Source organism: Lontra canadensis, unplaced genomic scaffold (assembly GCF_010015895.1).
Source record: "Lontra canadensis isolate GAN:19392208 unplaced genomic scaffold, GSC_riverotter_1.0 scaffold99, whole genome shotgun sequence".
Taxonomy (NCBI): Eukaryota; Metazoa; Chordata; class Mammalia; order Carnivora; family Mustelidae; genus Lontra; species Lontra canadensis.
This window is the reverse complement of record NW_022631093.1, coordinates 2,100,884-2,118,195: the sequence shown is the minus strand read 5'-3', so window position 1 is coordinate 2,118,195 and position 17,312 is coordinate 2,100,884. Positions and strand designations below refer to the sequence as shown.

At 39.8% G+C, this 17,312-nt stretch overlaps 2 protein-coding genes across 8 annotated transcripts in view; one reads left to right on the top strand and one right to left on the bottom strand.

Moving 5' to 3' along the window:
• Window positions 1-17,312, bottom strand: part of RAD50 (RAD50 double strand break repair protein) — a 227,678-nt gene that overhangs the window by 97,832 nt on the left and 112,534 nt on the right. The window contains exon 1 of one of the 7 annotated variants that reach the window (XR_004380297.1): window positions 1,341-1,732. The exons of 5 other annotated variants lie outside the window; for them this stretch is intronic. Coding sequence is in view for 1 of the 2 variants with exons in the window: in XM_032837573.1 (XP_032693464.1) it covers window positions 1,341-1,469 (129 nt within the window). In the remaining variant the exon portion in view is untranslated. Of the gene's footprint in view, window positions 1-1,340; window positions 1,733-17,312 lie in introns of those variants that run through there. One more of the 7 variants, XM_032837573.1, reaches the window with a different exon arrangement.
• IL5 (interleukin 5) lies at window positions 10,622-12,499 on the top strand. The gene is made up of 4 exons (XM_032837588.1): window positions 10,622-10,773; window positions 10,975-11,007; window positions 12,077-12,205; window positions 12,314-12,499. Exons 1-4 carry the CDS (start codon window positions 10,630-10,632, stop codon window positions 12,410-12,412), a joined length of 405 nt encoding a protein of 134 aa, XP_032693479.1. The 5' UTR covers window positions 10,622-10,629; the 3' UTR covers window positions 12,413-12,499.

Genomic DNA, 17,312 nt, shown 5'->3' with positions numbered 1-17,312 from the left:
TCAAACTAATTTAATAACAATGGTTAATGTAAAATATGGTTACCATAGTTGATGACACCGTTTTGTAGAAATGAAATTAGCTGAGGGTAAAACTTAAAATATTCTTACCAAAAAAAAGGTGATAGACGTGTTAATTAACTAGATAGGAGGGATCCTTTTACCATGTACATTAAATCATCCCGATATATTCTTTAAATATCCTACAATATTATATATGAAATGTAAAATTTCACACCCCAATAAAGCCAAAATTTTTTAAAGTTAAATTTTAAGAAATGGCTAATAGCTATGCATGACTATGTGCCACCTATTTTACTAACCACCCACCTTTACATACATTAACTACTTAATTTTCACATTCATCTTAAGTTGTAGAAAACTTTTTTAATCTTCATATGAAAAAATTAAAGCACAATGCATTTGACTCACTCTTGCCCAGTCACACAGCTAATTAGGGTGAAGCAAATTATATGTATTTGCACAGCTAGTGTTCATAGTGTTCTCCTTCCAGGAGAGCGCTTAACAGAATTCTAGGATCACAACAGGCATTCAATAAATAACTTTTTCACATAAGCACCAGTAGACAAGAGTGTAGCATTAGATGCTCAACTCGAAACCTCTCTTTCTGTACCTTTTTTGTTTCGTTGGGTCTTCGTTATACAAACAATGCCCTGCTTTTTCTCAAACCACCTTAAAGAGTAGCCAGTCTCTTGCCTACCCTCTTCCGTAACTGAATGCCACTCCAGGGTCCAACCCAAATTTCTAAACGTTCCCTGGGCCTTAAGAAGTCAAAGTAAATAAGCTGTTCTCCAACTTTCTATTATGACTCGGTAAGAGTCCTAAACTCTTCTCAGAAGTTCCTATTTTTATATTTTATAACTTTTTAAAGTAATTCCTATAATGGGACAACTGCCAGGAAGTGAATGCTGTGTTTTGGGAGCAAGTGTTTAACAAAAAACAACAGTTTAGACTAAAAGGCTTCCTACAAGAACATAAGCTCGCTAAGTGCGCGCGCAAGATTCTCAAGCAAACCTTGTCAACCCAACAAGCTTGGATACCCTAACAAAGCTGATAAGCTCGCTAAGTGCGCGCGCGAGATTCTCAAGCAAACCTTGTCAACCCAACAAGCTTGGATACCCTAACAAAGCTGGTCGCGTCCTAATGACGCTGGGGTCCGCAGGCCACACCGGGCCACGCCCACTTCCTGGAGCCCCAAAAGCTGAGCCATAGGAACGCCTCACCTCTCAACCTTATCACTATTCTGGGCTGCCCAGACATTTCACCCTCCAGTTCCCAAGACATGACGTCCCGTAAACTGAAGGGGGCTACTGAGGACTTACCGTCTTCCCCGCCCCATTGGGTCCAACCAAAATTGTGAGGGGGCTGAAAAAAGTGATAATTTGCTTATCTTTGTCCTCTATTCCAAAACTCCGCACGCCCAAAATGCTCATCTTTTCGATCCGGGACATGTTTGCAAATGTTTCTTTTCTCAACACCAGGGGCCTAGAGCCCCCGCCCACCAAGACTTAGCGGTGCCTCCGGAGCAGGGCGAGCGCGCGCTGTGAGGGCCCGCGAGACTCCAAGTTGGGAGGCTCGAAGGAGTAGCGAAGGCTCTGGCTGGAACTCTTCCTCCCACACCGGCTTCCTTCTGGCCTGACGAGCGAGAGCCGGGGTGAGGGCCTGTCCGGGGCTGCCCGCAGTAGACGCGAAACGCAAAGCCAGGGAACACGCAAAACGGTACACTCACGAGTTCCCGCCGCGGCTGCCCCGCGGGTCACGTGGGTCGCTACGACCAGCGTGCATTTACGCCGCACGCCAGGAGCACGCCGGGAAGTCGTAGGTTCGCGGTGCGCGCGCAGCTCTGGCTTCCGGGAGCAGTTCGGCCCGGCTGGGTCTTTCACTGATGGGCTTGCAGTCAGCTTGCTTAGTGGGGTGCGGCGGGGCAACCTTAAGAGCACTGACTCTGAGGAAGGCAGGCGCTTGTGACAAACAGTGGTTACTTAAGTGTGATCCTGGGATGCCTGGAATGGAAGGGAGTGCGGTGTGAGCTAATCTTAAAAACTATTTTCTAACAATAGACGTCACTACATTTTTCATTCTCTTTCGCTAATGTACGCACATGACGTATGGTGACGCCATCGCAATGATGGCCAATAGAATGTGCGTTTGTATATTTCTTGTGCTTAAAAAAAACCTCAATTTTAATTTCCAATTGAGTAAATATTGATAGTTATAACTCACATCAAAGCTCTTTGGGGTCTGCAGTGATTTTTTTTTTTTAAGAGTGTAGGTGTTTAAGATCAAAAGTTGGGGAACTCTATTGTAGACCAAAAGCCAAATGCTGTTACAAAACTATAAAACGTTACGCAAATAGAATGTGAAAGAAATCCATTCCTCCAAGTACCACCACAAGAATAGACACCTTTAAAATAAGATTGTATACTATATTGGGTACTTAAAACTTTGCTGAGAGGGCAGATCTTGTGGTAGTATTCTTATCACGCACATAAAAAGTTAAAAATAAGGAGGGTGGGAGCAAACTCTTCGAAGTAATAGATATACCAATGGCATTGACAATAGTGATGATTTCCCTGGTGGCTTATACTTACCTTTGAAGCCATCAAATTGTATATATTAAGTACGGACCGCTTTTTGTATGTTAAAAAAAAATTAGTGTTTGTGTGATAAATGTTAAGTAAAATAAGAGAAACTAACTAAAAAATGACTTAATATTGCTTTCTGGAACCCAATTTATGGAGGGCTATCACATGCAAGACCTATAAGAAAAATGACAAATTACAAAACAATAGTGGAAGAAATTAAAATCAAAACAAAAACTTAGGATTATTGATCCAGAAAAATGTAGGAAATCCAAACCAATCACATAATCCCCAATCATTTACAGAACTTAATACATAAACTAAAATATTCATGTCAAAGGATGCAAGTGGGGAAAGCCAGTGAGTACTCTCTTGCTGTACCAAGGAAAAGGAACATGAAAGCATCAGTTATCGTATTACATATTTTAAGTTACTAATGAAACACAACAGATTGAAACTATACAGCAATGCTTTATGTAACAAACAAAATGTAATCTTAAAAATAGGCAAAGACTAGAACCCATTTTTAAATTTTTTTAAAAAGATTAGAGATCAGGAGAGAGAGAAAGAGCGCCCCGGCAGAAGCACGAGCAGGGGGGAGGGGCAGAGGAAGAGGGAGAAGCCAACTCTCCACTGAGCAGGGAGCCCAATGAGGAACTCTGTCCCAGGACCGTGGGATCACAACCTACTCCAAAGGCAGATGCGTAGCCAACTGAGCCACCCAGGCACCCCTAGAGACCACTTTAAAAAAAATAAAAAGATTTTATTTATTTATTTGACAGAGAGAGAACACAAGCAGGCATAGTGGCAGGCAGAGGGAAAGGGAGAAGCAAGCTCCCTGCAGAGCAGGGAGTCTGATGCACATGAGTTTCAGGTGTATAACATGCTGATTCAATAAATTTGTACTATATGCTATGCTTACCCAAAGTGTAGCTACCATCTGTCACCATACAACCTATTACAATACCATTGACTATATTCTTCCACTATAATCTTACCATGAAGTACCCAATATTATTTCTTATGTGTTTGGTATTTAAAAATTAACTTGAAGCTAATCATACTTTTATACTTGGCCTCCAGTTCACAGGAATTAGGATTAGGTTAATAACACCACAAGGATGGAAAAGGTTAATCTCGAAGGTGGAATGTGTTCTAAGACACTGGCCCAGGCTCTCAGATCAGTGTCATTAAAACAAGGGCTGCTATAGATTCTAAAAGACTTTTTTAAAAAGATTTATTCATTTTAGAGAGAGAGGGCAAGAGCAGGGGGAGAGGAAGAGGGAGAGGAAGTTAGAGTATTAAGCAGGCTCTGCGCTGAGCACAGAGCCCAACTTGCGGCTCGATCTCACAACTCTGAGATCATGATCTGAGCCGCCCCTAAAAGACTTTACTTTTAAAAAAGATACAACACATGGTCCTGGGCTGGATCTTTGTTTGCACATAGAGATGTGAAAGGAATTTGGGGAGATACACAGTAGAAATCACATGCTAAAAAATTATTATTGTTAATTTCATTATATTTGATGTGACAGTATCTTGATACATAAGAAAATGATTCTTTTTTTGAGATACATATGATGTGTCAATGATGGAGCATCATGCTTTTCTGTAATTTACTTTAAAATACTTCAAGAAAAAACCAGCAAACTGAAGAAAAAAATTGACATGACAAAATAAATTCCATGACAAAAAAATTCAACTTTATGACAGTTTTATAGGAAACTATAAGACTAAGAGAACAACCCTAGAAAGGGAGGTAGAAATGAACTGCAATAAAAATGATTAATCCCTAAAATAAAAAGAACTGAAAAAGCAAACTAGTCAAGTTCTTGTTTCTCAGTAAACTATTACTAGAAAATGCTTTATTTTGCTTATACCATAATTAATGAAATGAAAAATAAAACTACTATGAGATACTATTTTATACTTATTAGTGAATCTCTTTTTCCTTATAGTACTTTCTGACACAAATTCTTGTATTAATATTGATACATACGTTTCTTTTGATTATTGTTTACCCAGTATATTTTTTCATCCCTTGATTTTCAAGATTTTAGTGTCATTTTGCATTAAGTATGTCTCTTGAAAATAGCTGAGAGATGATTTTTTGTAGAATTTTACAGTACCTGCCTTTTAATAGATGAGTTTAATCTGTTTTCATTACTGTGATTCATGATAAATTTGGATGTATTTCTCATATCTCTTTCTGTGATTTTTCTTTGCTTCTTTTTCTCCTTTCCTGGTTTCTGGTTTGGGCTTTTTTTAAAAAAAAAAGATTTTTAAAATTTATTTATTTGAGAGAGAGACAGTGAGAGAGAGCATGGGAGAGGAGAAGGTCAGAGGGAGAAGCAGACTCCCTATGGAGCTGGGAACCTGATGCGGATCATGACCTGCTATAGGATCATGACCTGAGCAGAAGGCAGTTGCTCAACCAACTGAGCCACCCAGGCATCCTGATTGAGCTTTTTTTATGCCCTTGTTTTATTCTACTGGTTTGAAAGTTGTACATTCTATTCCTGTTCTTTTAGTGGGTCCTCTTAAATTTTTCACATGCCTATTTTTAAATCTAGAGTTAATACCTTTTTTTTTTCATTGAGTGATAGGAAAGTTTATTGAGGGATAGTACAAAGTTCCCAAAGAGAGAGGGGACCAGAGAGGGTTGCCCTAAAGTTAATATCTTTAGGAAATTTCTAAACAGTACAAGAACAATAAAATGCACCAACTCTGATCACTGTATCTCCCACATTATCATTGTTTAGTATTTTTGTTCCTCATTGTCTTGAAATCCTCTAAATAAATTATTTTCTAATCAGCATTATATAGGTTTACCTACATATTCACCCATCTCTTTGACTACCACAGCTTCTTGCATCACATCTTTCATGTGAATTCATCTTGCTCATTATATAAGCAAAACTATTAAACTAAATTTCAAGGAAAGAAATCTATCCCAAGTGCTGATAGCAGGATTAAACAAAGCTATGTTTGTGAAAGCACTTTGTAATTTGTAAAACACTGACATGCAAGGGATTTATTTTTTGTCCGTTTCATATTTTCAGAGGGGTGATCTGGTAAAATGTAATAAGAGCTGTAAAAATGACCGCACATGTTCCTTGGGATAAGGAAATATTTTTAGAAATTATACAAAGAGCTTTCTAGCAGCATTGTTTATAGTTACGGAAGACTAGAAGCAATCCAAATGGTCAAGTAAGCTATAGATACCAATTTATCTAATACCAGGTAACCTTTAAAATAATAAGTAGATACATGAAAGAGAGGTATTTATAAGCAAAAAGATAAACACAGTGTCATATTCATTGATTACAACCCTATGAATCTATGTATTAGTAAGGATTGGAAGAAGTCATCAAAAACTAACAGTTGCTATGCCGAGGGGAGGAAGTTCTGATTCTCTTCCTATAATATTATTTATTCAATAAAAAGAATTATTTTAAAGATACGCTTGGGGATTGAAAGCATCGAGGTTAGAATAGGGTCAAAACAAAAAAAAGAAAGGAAGGAAAAAAAGTGATGCTATCATTTTACATTTAGTCACCACAAAAAAAAAAAAATCTGTGGCATCTTGCCCAGTTGATTGATTAGAATCAGTTCATAGAAAAGTCATTTGACCTTAAATGACTACACAGTTAGTAAAAACCACACTTACCAGTTTTTAAAAAACATGTTGCCAATTTGGAAGTCACTAGTAAAGATAAAGATTTTGGGGCAAAAGTTTGGATATTACCCACAAATACAACTTTTCAATACTATTTGAAATTCTTTTACATATTTACTAGTAGTTCTTAAAAATTCCAAGTACTGATTGCTAATTTTCTGTTCTCCTAAAATAATGTGGGTTTTTTAAAATGCCATAATAGTTCATATTGACTTGGTCTCTAGAGCTGAGGCTTAAAGTTTTGCTTTATCTTTTTTTTTTCAGGGAGTCTGCCATAGCTTTTTCTATTACTTGAGGCTCCCAGCCTCAGGGAATAGTACCTGCTTATTCATTCAGTTTTTTTTTTTTTTTTTCGACAAACAGTACCTACAATAATAGGCTAGCCCTTGAGGACAAAAAGGTTAATTAAATAAAATCTTTCTGCTCAAGTAGCTCACAGTCTAGTGAAAAGGTCCTGAGTGCAAGACATTTACAGGATGCAACATCTTTTTAATAATGAAAGTAAAAACCATTAACTTTTCTCAACTTGCAATGCTTTAAAAAAAAGATTTTATTTATTTATTTGAGACAGAGAGTGAGAGAGAGAGTACAAGCAGGGTTGGGAGGCCACGGAGGGGTGGGGAAGCAGACTCCCTGCTGAGCATGGAGTCTGATGAGGGTCTCGATTTGAGGACCCTCAGATCATGACCTGAGCCAAAGGCAAACGCTTAACAGACTGAGTCACCCAGCAACCTTGCAATGTTATTTTTTTTAAAGATGTTATTTATTTATTTGACAGATATCACAAGTAGGGAGAGAGGCAGGCAGAGAGAGAGGAGGAAGCAGGCTCCCTGCTGAGCAGAGAGCCCGATGCGGGGCTCGATCCCAGGACCCTGAGATCATGACCTGAGCCGAAGGCAGAGGCTTTAACCCACTGAGCCACCCAGGTGCCCTTACAATGTTATTTTTAACAAACTTTAATTTTAAATAGTTTTAGAGTTGCATAAGTTGCAACAATTTTATAGAGAGTTCCTATATATCCTGCACCCAGTTTCCTATAGTACATTTGACACAACCGAGGAACCAACAGTGGCACATTACTAGACTCCATTGCTTTTTTTGGAATTTCCTTAGTTTTATCTACTGTCCTTTTTCTGTCCCTGGATTTCACCCATGATACCACATCACATTTAGTCACTATGCTTGGACTTCCTGCACGGTGATAGTTTCTTAGACATTGCTTCTTTTTGATGACCTTGACAGTTTTAAGGAGTGTTGACCAGGTATTTCTCCCTCAATTTGGATGTATATGATGTTTTTCTCCTGGTTAGATAGAGGTTATCGGGTTTGCCGAGGAAGATCACAGATAAAATGCTATTCTCATTACATCATGTTAAGAGTAGTTGCGATTAATGTAACTTAATTGATGCTAAATTGGTCACCTGGTTGAGATTTGCTAGGTTTCTCCATTGCAAAGTTCGTCTTCTTATAATCTCCTTCCCATACTATATTCTTTACTTTTTATACAAGAGTTTACTTATTTATTTGAGAGTGAGAGAGAGAGCATGAGCAGGCAAAGGGGCAAAGGGGCAGAGGGAGAGGGACAAGTAGATTCCCCTCTGAGCAGGAGGCCCACTCGGGGCTTGACCCCTGGACCATGACCAGAGCGAACGTAGACGCTTAGCTGACTGAGCCAGTCAGGTGCCCACCACACCATATTCTTTAAAATGAAGTCGCTGTGTATCCCACGCTTCAGGGGGATGACGCCGCACTTCAGAGGGTGGAATAGCAACAAACGTTACTTGAAGTTCTCCTTCTGCACAGGAGATTAAAATAATTAACTTTTGTATGGAGTTTTACATTAATAAAGCTCTTTTAAATACATTATTTTATGGTCTTTGCTATGAAAGAGTTTGAAGTCAGGTTTGGGAGATCAGTCCCACAGAGGAAAAGTTAATGAATTAGGACAACATTTTAAGAAATCTAATTTTGTACACTCATGCTCATAGCAGCATTATTCACAATAGCCGAAAGATGCAAGCAACTCAAATGTCCACTGACAGGTGAATGAAGAAGCAAAATGTGGTATATGATACGATGGAATATTGTTCTGCCTTAAAAAGGAAAAGAAAGAAAGTTCTGTCCAATGCTACAATGTGGATGAATCTTGAAGATCTTTTCAGTGAAATAAGTCAGTCACAAAAAGACAAGTGCCATATGATTCCACTTATATGAGTTACCTAGAAGAGTCACATTCATAGAGACACAAAGTAGAAGCATGATTATCAGGGGCTGGGGAGAGGGGAAATAGCTGTTGTTTAATGGATGTGGAGTTTCAGTTTTGCAAGATGGAGTGTACAACATTGTGAGTGTACACTTTAAGTGTACATTTTAAGTATACTTAAAAATGGCTGAGATATTATATTTTATGGTATGTGTATTTTACCATAATAAAATATTACTCAAAATATTATTTTGAATAGAAGGTTTTTTTTTTTAAATAACTAGCCCTCCCACTTGACCACATTTATACTGTAAATCAGGGGCTATACAGTGGTACCCTATATCATTTTTTTTAAAATATGAATTGCCAGCATTTAAAAATCAGGCAGTTATACATAATAAGCAAGCTTTTGAATTTTTTTAAAAATGGGATGATCTAGCAACAGAAGTCCAAGGGTGTCACATGGCAACAATCAGCTGAAGCTAAGTAGCAGCCCAAGACTTTAGACAGGTCATTCAATGCTGCAGTTTACTTAGTCCCACCACCTTTGCTATGTTACACCTTGTACATTCCATTGATCTGCACAGCCAGTGAGCACCTTGGGTGGGGTGAAGCTTGCTTCCAACTACAGGGAGAGCTAGTCAGTATAATGCATATCCCAACCACTGTTCAAGGGTTAACATGAGGTCCTTTGTCACAGGAAGCTGAATTCTAGGACTTCTGATTGAGCAAACAGAAAAGCACAATTTGCTTTCTCCTGCCACCCAGGAACAGGACACATAAAGATCCAGGAGATCTGATATCATCTTGGGACCACAGTGGGAGACCTGTTCAACAAGAAAGCCAAGGAAGAATCACCAAGACAAGCAAGATATAAAGGAGCCCCTACCCTGGATCATTTGGATCTAATAATTCCTTGTTTGGCTTCAACCAGCTGGGGTTGGGTTTTTGGTCACTGGTAACAGGAAGGATCCTAACATAGTTGCCAGTGAACTTGACCCTGCTAAACTCTGATGGTCTCTGCTCTAACCACCATCTTTCTGCAAGTATTTTAAATTCCTTTTAAGGAATGCTGGTGTGGCTCAGTCAGTCGAGCCACAGCCTTTGACTCAGGTCATGATCCTAGGGTTGTGGGATAAAGTCCCACATTGGGCTTCTTGCTCAACGGGGAGCCTGTTTCTCTCTCTGCCTCTGCCTGCCACTCTGTCTGCTTGTGCTCTTTCTCTCTGACAAATAAATACACAAATAAATAAAATCTTAAAAAAAAAATTCCTTTTAAGACAGATTGGTCTAGGGGTGCCTGGGTGGCTTGGTTAAGCGACTGCCTTTGGCTCAGGCCATGATCCTGGAGTCCTAGGATCGAATTGCACATTGGGCTCCCTGCTAAGCATGGAGTCTTCATCTCCATCTGACAACCCCCTTCTCATGCTCATTCTCTTTCTCTCAAATAAATAAATAAAATCTTAAAAACAAACAAACAAACAAACAAACAGGGGTGCCTGGGTGGCTCAGTGGGTTAAAGCCTCTGCCTTCAGCTCAGGTCATGATCCCAGTGTCCTGAGATTGAGTCCTGCATCGGTCTCTCTGCTCAGCAGGGAGCCTGCTTCCTCCTCTTTCTCTCTCTCTGCCTGCCTCTCTGCCTACTTGTGATCGCTGTCTGTCAAATAAATAAATAAAATCTTTAAAAAAAACCAGACAGATTGGTCTAGTAATAATAGTGATAGAATTTAGTTAACCTGAAAGAGACTTTCCCAATATTTATACATTCTGGTTTAAAATCTAATGGTGTGCATTATACCTCTCCTTTTTATACACATCTTTAAAGAGGAAATTCAATCTTCCAATTTTAAGAAATGCAAATGTGAGGCAATAATTCATCAACCCAAAGATTTTCTTTGTAATAGAAAATGTTTTTAAAGGGGGAGAAGTAGGGATTTTTATAATTATTAAAAGATAAAAGCAAAATTATTTTTTAAGCTATAAGGCATTGGAAACATTTCGTATTACGATATGCCATTATTAAGCATCCTCTATCTGATTGTTAGAAATTATTCATTTCCTCAAAGATAGAGAATAAATTGGTTGGGGATGCAATCTTGTAGTATGCACTTTCTTTGCCCAAGGCAAACACTGAGCATTTGAGAGCTATGAGACTGCTTCTGCATTTGAGTTTGCTAGCTCTTGGGGCTGCCTATGTTTCTGTCACTGCTGTAGAAAGTCCCATGAACAGACTGGTGGCAGAGACCTTGACACTGCTCTCCACTCATCGAACTCTGCTGATAGGTGACGGGGTAATTTTCTTTTTGATTCCTGCAGTCTTTAAAAAACATGGGTAATCATTGGCAGTGGCTAATTTTTAAAGATCTGTTACTAATAATGAAATTATGAGTGTTAGTAATATATAATGCATAGTCATGTTACTAGGAAACGTTATATTAAAAGTTATGAATCTTAAAATACGTTAAAAATGAATGTATTCTTTTCCTTTTCAGAACCTGATGATTCCTACTCCTGAAAATAAAAATGTAAGTTAAACTGTTATTTGACAAAATGATTGCATGAATCAGTTTTGTATTTTAAGCTACAAAGCATTAGTTAACATTGGGATGATTTAATTTGACCTATTTTGTTTTTATGTGTGCGGATGTGACTTATGTGCTTTTGAATATTAGGAATGGTGTTAAGAATGACTCTACCATATTAAGTAGAATCCATTAGGCAAGTGCATCAGGCCCTTTTCTGATGTTGTCAGTTCTACATCTCAAAGAGCCTCATGTCAAGCGTTCTTTCCAGAAAAATTCCACATTGGGTGAGAGGTGCCTCCTAGTCTCCATTCACCTCTATCTATGGCTTTCCTCACTTTGAAGTCTTTCTGTAAGTACCAGCAATTTAGGATTATATTTTTAGAATTATGGTCAGTAGACATTAAAATATACAGTGAAGTCTCATATTAATAGTCATTTCTTAAATAATTTTAACTTTAATGGAAATATATACCTTTGGAGTATGTCATGGTCATTTTAAAATGTAAAAGATATGATATCATTAGTCTAAATAGAATAAAATTACCACTTAGAACTGTCAGAGGAAACTCTGATAGGAGGTAAATCAGTAATGTAGTTGCATTATACTTCTTAAACACTTTATTTCTCATTAAGCATTTAATTTATATCATTTGTCAAACTCTTCAATAATTATATAAATGTCATTTACTTACTGAAATTATAGCTCAAGGTGCCTGGGTGGCTCAGTTGTTTAATCAGCTGCCTTCGGCTCAGGACATGATCTCAAGGTCCTGGGATCAAGCCCCACATCGTGGTCCCTGATCAGGAAGGAGTCTGCTTCTCCCTCTCTCTCAACCCCCACCCCACTTGTGCTCTTTCTCTGTCTCTCAAATAAATAAATAAATATTTTTTTTTAAAAAAGGAAGAAATTATAGGTCAGTATGAGGTGGTTTCCCACCTGGAAAAGAAACAAGGAAAATACTCTTGGGAGAAAGGAACTTGTGTAAACTCCACAAAACAAAGTCCAACTTTTTGCACCAAATTTTTATAGCTTGTTTTATTTATATTTTTAAAAATTTTCTTCATTTAGCACCAACTGTGCATCGAAGAAGTCTTTCAGGGTATAGACATATTAAAGAACCAAACTGCACAAGCAGCGGCTGTGGATAAACTATTCCAAAATTTGTCTTTCATAAAAGCACATATAGACAGCCAAAAAGTAAGTTAAAGATATTTGGTGGAAACTTAAGTATATTTTTCTAGCTGGGGCTGTTTTGACAAGAACTGACAGTTTTCCTACAATACCTCTTGTCTGCTCTTTTCACAGAAAAAATGTGGAGGAGAAAGATGGAGAGTAAAAAAGTTCCTAGACTACCTGCAAGTGTTTCTTGGTGTCATAAACACTGAGTGGACAACAGAAAGTTGAGACAAAACTGACTTATTTTAGTGAAAGATTTTGGAGGAGAAGAAAAATGTTTTCTTTTGGAATGAGAATGAGGGCCAAGCAACTGTGGGGGGGCGCTTAATGATCGGTCATAGACTTAAACTTCAGAGGCAAAGTAGATATTTCAGGCAACCTACTACTTCACCTCCTCACAAAGCAGAAGGCATAAAAATAAAATGTTAGAGACATATTTCAGATATCCGATCATGGAAGTATTTTCCTCCAGTTTGCTCCAGGCAAAATAAATGTGTACTTTAACCTTATTTAACACAACATTCTGTAAAATGTCTGTTAACTTAATATTTATTTATGAAACAATTAAGAATTTGATAAATTAATATTTATATCAGATCATGTTATGTTCCAATAAAACAAAAATAAACAACTCTGATTCAGTTTGTTGCTGGTCTCTGTCCTACTCTTTTTTTTTTTTCAAGATTTATGTATGTATTTGAGACAGAGAGTGAGCTGGGGAAGGACAGGGAGACAGAACATCCAAGTAGACTCCAGCTGAGCCCAGAGCCCGACACAGGGCTTGATCTCACTACCCACAAGATCAGGACATGGGCCGAAACCAAGAGTCTAGCACTTAACTAACTGAGCCACCCAGCCATCTCTGTCTTACTCTTGAAGTGAGCACAGTCTGGGTGAAAACACACTGAGTTTGGAGGGAGAGTCTTCATCTGTGCTGGCTGAGCATTCCTGTCTCCCTGGTGACAGAGGTAGCAGGGTTGCTAGGCAAACCACAGGCGGAAGTGATCCAGTAGGCCTTAGTGCAGATGTGGGCAACAGGGGCTGAGCATGGTTTCCTCGACACAGTGTACCAGAACCTGGAAGGATGCGTGTTAAATGGTAGGTGACGAATGAATGAATGAATGAATGAAACTTCCAGGACTGGCTGGAGAATTAAAATGACTTTCAAGGATCTTCCTGGGAGGAGGAGAGTGTAAAAGTCTGTAACTAGGTCTCTTCCTGGCCAGTGAGAAGAATTTGGCAGACCAATCCCACTGCTGGTTCAGGGAGGGAGGCAGGAACCCTCTTGGTGGAGCCCAGAGCACGATGGCCTGGGAGAGTTCTTCCTCATCTCACTGAAAAGCTGGTAGGCAGTTATATTCAGAAGACTAGGTTCTAGAGGGTTCCATCATCCTGTATTCCCAGTCGTAGAGCAGCAGCAGTTCAGTCTGCCTGCCTATGACAATCAGTACCATAAGCGAAGGTTCTTCTGCTTGAGGAAATTTCTCAAGAATCCAGTAAGTATGTTCTTTAAAATAGATTTTTAAACTGAGATAAGACTGGAGGAGAGATCCAATAAGAATATTCAACTATGCCATTGACTCCTTCATTCATTTACTGATCACAGGGTCTACACTGCGTGCTGGAATACAGCTGCAGGTGTAGGCTGGAGGTTCTTACCGATGGGTGCCATTACCCCATGCATTATCTGCATGGATTGTATGGGTCACACCTGGTTGTGTTAAACAACCAGTCTGCTGTGTCTGGGCACAGGACAGGAGGCAGAGTAGTCAGACATAGAGTCTCAGGTCAGAGAATACAAGACCTTCTGTGAAAGAAGACAAGTTTTCCTTCTAGCACAAACCAGGCATGGTGGTTCACGCTCTGTCATGGCCCAAACCCCCAACTGTGCGTCCACCAAGCCCTGAGAGTTGGAGCCGAGCCGAGGAAGATGGGTCGGCACAGTACTATGCTGACTGCTCTAGAAACTGACAGGAAACAGGAAACTCGATTTGTAAAGAGACTGAATGTCAACTTAATTCCATTCAGCAAATATTTATTGAGCTCCCAACTGGTCCAGGACTGTTTTAGGAACTAGGGTCTATCATGAATAAAGCAGACAACATTCCCTGCCCTTGTAGACTTATATTCTCTCTCAAAAAAGGTTATTTTTCCACTTCTTTATGAAAGTCCAGTACGGTGCAGGTGGATTTAAGACTGGAATAGCCTGTCTGAAATCCCACTCATAAACTCTTACCAATCTACCAGGGCTCAGAGAAGCTAAAAGCAATCTGCACTGTATACAATCAACCCAAATGCGACTTCTTAGATGTACCAAGGGTTTTAAAGGCAGAAACTATGATCCTCAAACTGATTCCACTTTCCCTGTAGAGGGAAAAACATCCAGATGGCCTCTGGCAGACACACCCAATGCACCCTCACCCAAACCTGCTGATCGTGGGGGGTTCCAGAACCCAGGGTATCGGGGGTGAGGAATGCAGCCCCCAGGTAATAGGACTACCTTCCTAAGCCTTATTTTTCCTCTCAAAAGCTTATCCCAACAACAGGGCAGCCACTCACTCTATCTTGGGGATGTCACTGTGACCCCAGGGAGAGGAGCCAGTGTGAGTGAATAGGCTGAGTTTTGGAGGGACACAGAGGACCCTTCCCAGAGAACATCTCAAAATAATGGGTCTAAGGGGCGCCTGGGTGGCTCAGTGGGTTAAAGCCTCTGCCTTCGGCTCAGGTCATGATCCCGGGTTCCTGGGATCGGGCCCTGCATTGGGCTCTCTGCTCAGTGGAGAGCCTGCTTCTCCTTCTCCCTCTTCTGCTCCCCGTGCTTGTGCTCTCTCTGCCAAATAAATAAATAAATAAATAAATAAATACAATCTTTTAAAAATTAAAAAAATTTTTTAAAAAAACCACCCCCCCCAAAAAATCCAAGAATATATATTTCTGAGCCCCACACTGGATCTATGTCTGGCTCTGTGCTCAGTGTGGAATCTGCTGGAGATTCTCTCCCTCCCCCTCTGTTCTTCCCCCACTCTACCTCTGTCACACCCATGCACCTGCACACTCTCTCTCATAAATAAATAAATAAATAAGTAAATAAATAAAATGTGTTTTTTTGTTTTTTGTTTTTTTTAAAAGAGAAAAGTCTGAGTATGTCCTTTACCAGTGCATGGTTATTCTGATGAGTGGTCTAGGGCCCTTTGGTAAAGGATTGAAGAAAGAAAGCTTACTCCATGAAGTAGGATTCTAGGGTCCCTCCCATTTAATGAAGGCTACTGGAATCTGGGAAATGGATGAAAGGTCTGATTTTCCATTGTGATGGCTCTTGCACACCTCAACCATAAGCTTTTGATTATATCTAACTACCCATACACTGAATAGCATGTTGATCAATTATCCACCTCTCTTGCCTCTTGATATGCTTTACTATATTAGCACCACTATAAATCCAAGGGTCAAAGGGACTTTATATAGCCTGACTGCTCATTGTCGTAATTATGACCACTTTGGCCTCTGCCTTCCTAGGAATTCCATCTTGCCAACTGATTATCAGGGAGCCCATGTCAATGGCAGCATCCCCCACCTTCAACCCAGCTTATGGAGAACTTCTACTACCAACCTTTGCAATGATGCCTGTTTCTCCTCACTAAGGCATCTTGTGCTATGGTAGCGAAAGGAGTGTTCTCTGTGACCTACAGAGAACATGGCCAGAGTGGGTACTCAGACCATATATAATACATCTATTTAGTATTCTTACTTCCTGAGCAATCTGCCCTCATCTTCAACGCAATGGAAAGGAAGTTCTGGCATCTCCATTTCATATTCTGTAGGCTTCTAAGAGACATTCCAGGAAACTGTTAGGATAAGCTCTGGGTGTTCTTGACAAAACATTAAATCCTGCATCATAGTGAGTAGCCCCCCATCAATGAATTCAACTCTATCTACTCAACTCTTTATTCCTCTGGACTAACAGGATCCACTTGGCATTGGATTCTGACAGTACATATCTGTAAGCTCCCACACACCTGAATGTCAGCTGGGAAGTTAATGCCTCTCACCTTCAAACACACCTTCTATACTCTAGTAGAACTGGGACCCTGTGAACAAGGTTCTCTTTTGTCAGCTGATTCTCTGTTAGGATTGTCAGTAGGGGGCGCTAGACTAGGAGGCTGGAGGAAGAAGGGACTTGCTCATTCCTGTTTGCCTACTATTCCTTGTTTTTGCCTCTGATTCCTGTCATTTACATTCCTAATCCTAATCTTAGTGCTGCCCTGGCAGCAGCAGTTCACTCCAGTAGGAGCAATCGGTTACAGTTTGTAGTTTTGCCAACATTCATTCAAAAACCTTAGAGTATTTCATCCCCCCTCCAAGACCCCAGCACCACTCAACCAGCACTTTCCCCCCAGAGATCTGGATCCTATTACCATCTGCCCCTTTTCTGAGCTCAGAAACACCACCAGCTGCCGAGCTTTGATCTTCAGGTCTGGGAGTTCCTTCCCCTAAGGTTGTATGTTTTAATAATTCTAACCTCTTCCCTTTGATCTCCAGGAATAGGGGCAATAGTGGCTTCCCACAAATCACCACCTTCATAATACCTTAATGCTCCCTTTCTGCCTCTCCAGTCATCCAATACTTGCTTAACAATTATTTATATTCAATTCTCTCTATTGAAATAGCTGGTATAGCTTCTGTCTTCTGATTGGGCCCTAACTGATACAAACATTCTGAGCTCTAAATCTGATTGCTGACCTGCAGATAGTGGGGAGTGTGAAGAGGAGAAAAAATATCATCTTGGGAGGCACCTGTATCAAGAGAAATAATTTTTCTCTCTTTAAGCAAGGAGGAAATAGGCCACTTTGGCAAGGGGGAAAGGGCTGCTACTTCCAGTTAAGGAGAACTCAGAAGAATTTGGGGTTTCAAGAGTCTCAGGTTTTCTCACCCATGTGTTACTTTCCCAAGTCTCATGATCCCACACTCTTGCTATAAGGTCCTACGCTTTGTCATAGAGGAATGCCAAAGGTGCACAACTATTCTCCTTTGAAGCTCTACCAAGACCTACAAATGACCAGACCCTGAGCATAATTCTCAGCTCAGTCTGCCCTGTGGCTGCAAGAGATAAAGTTCTCCATTTCTTAAA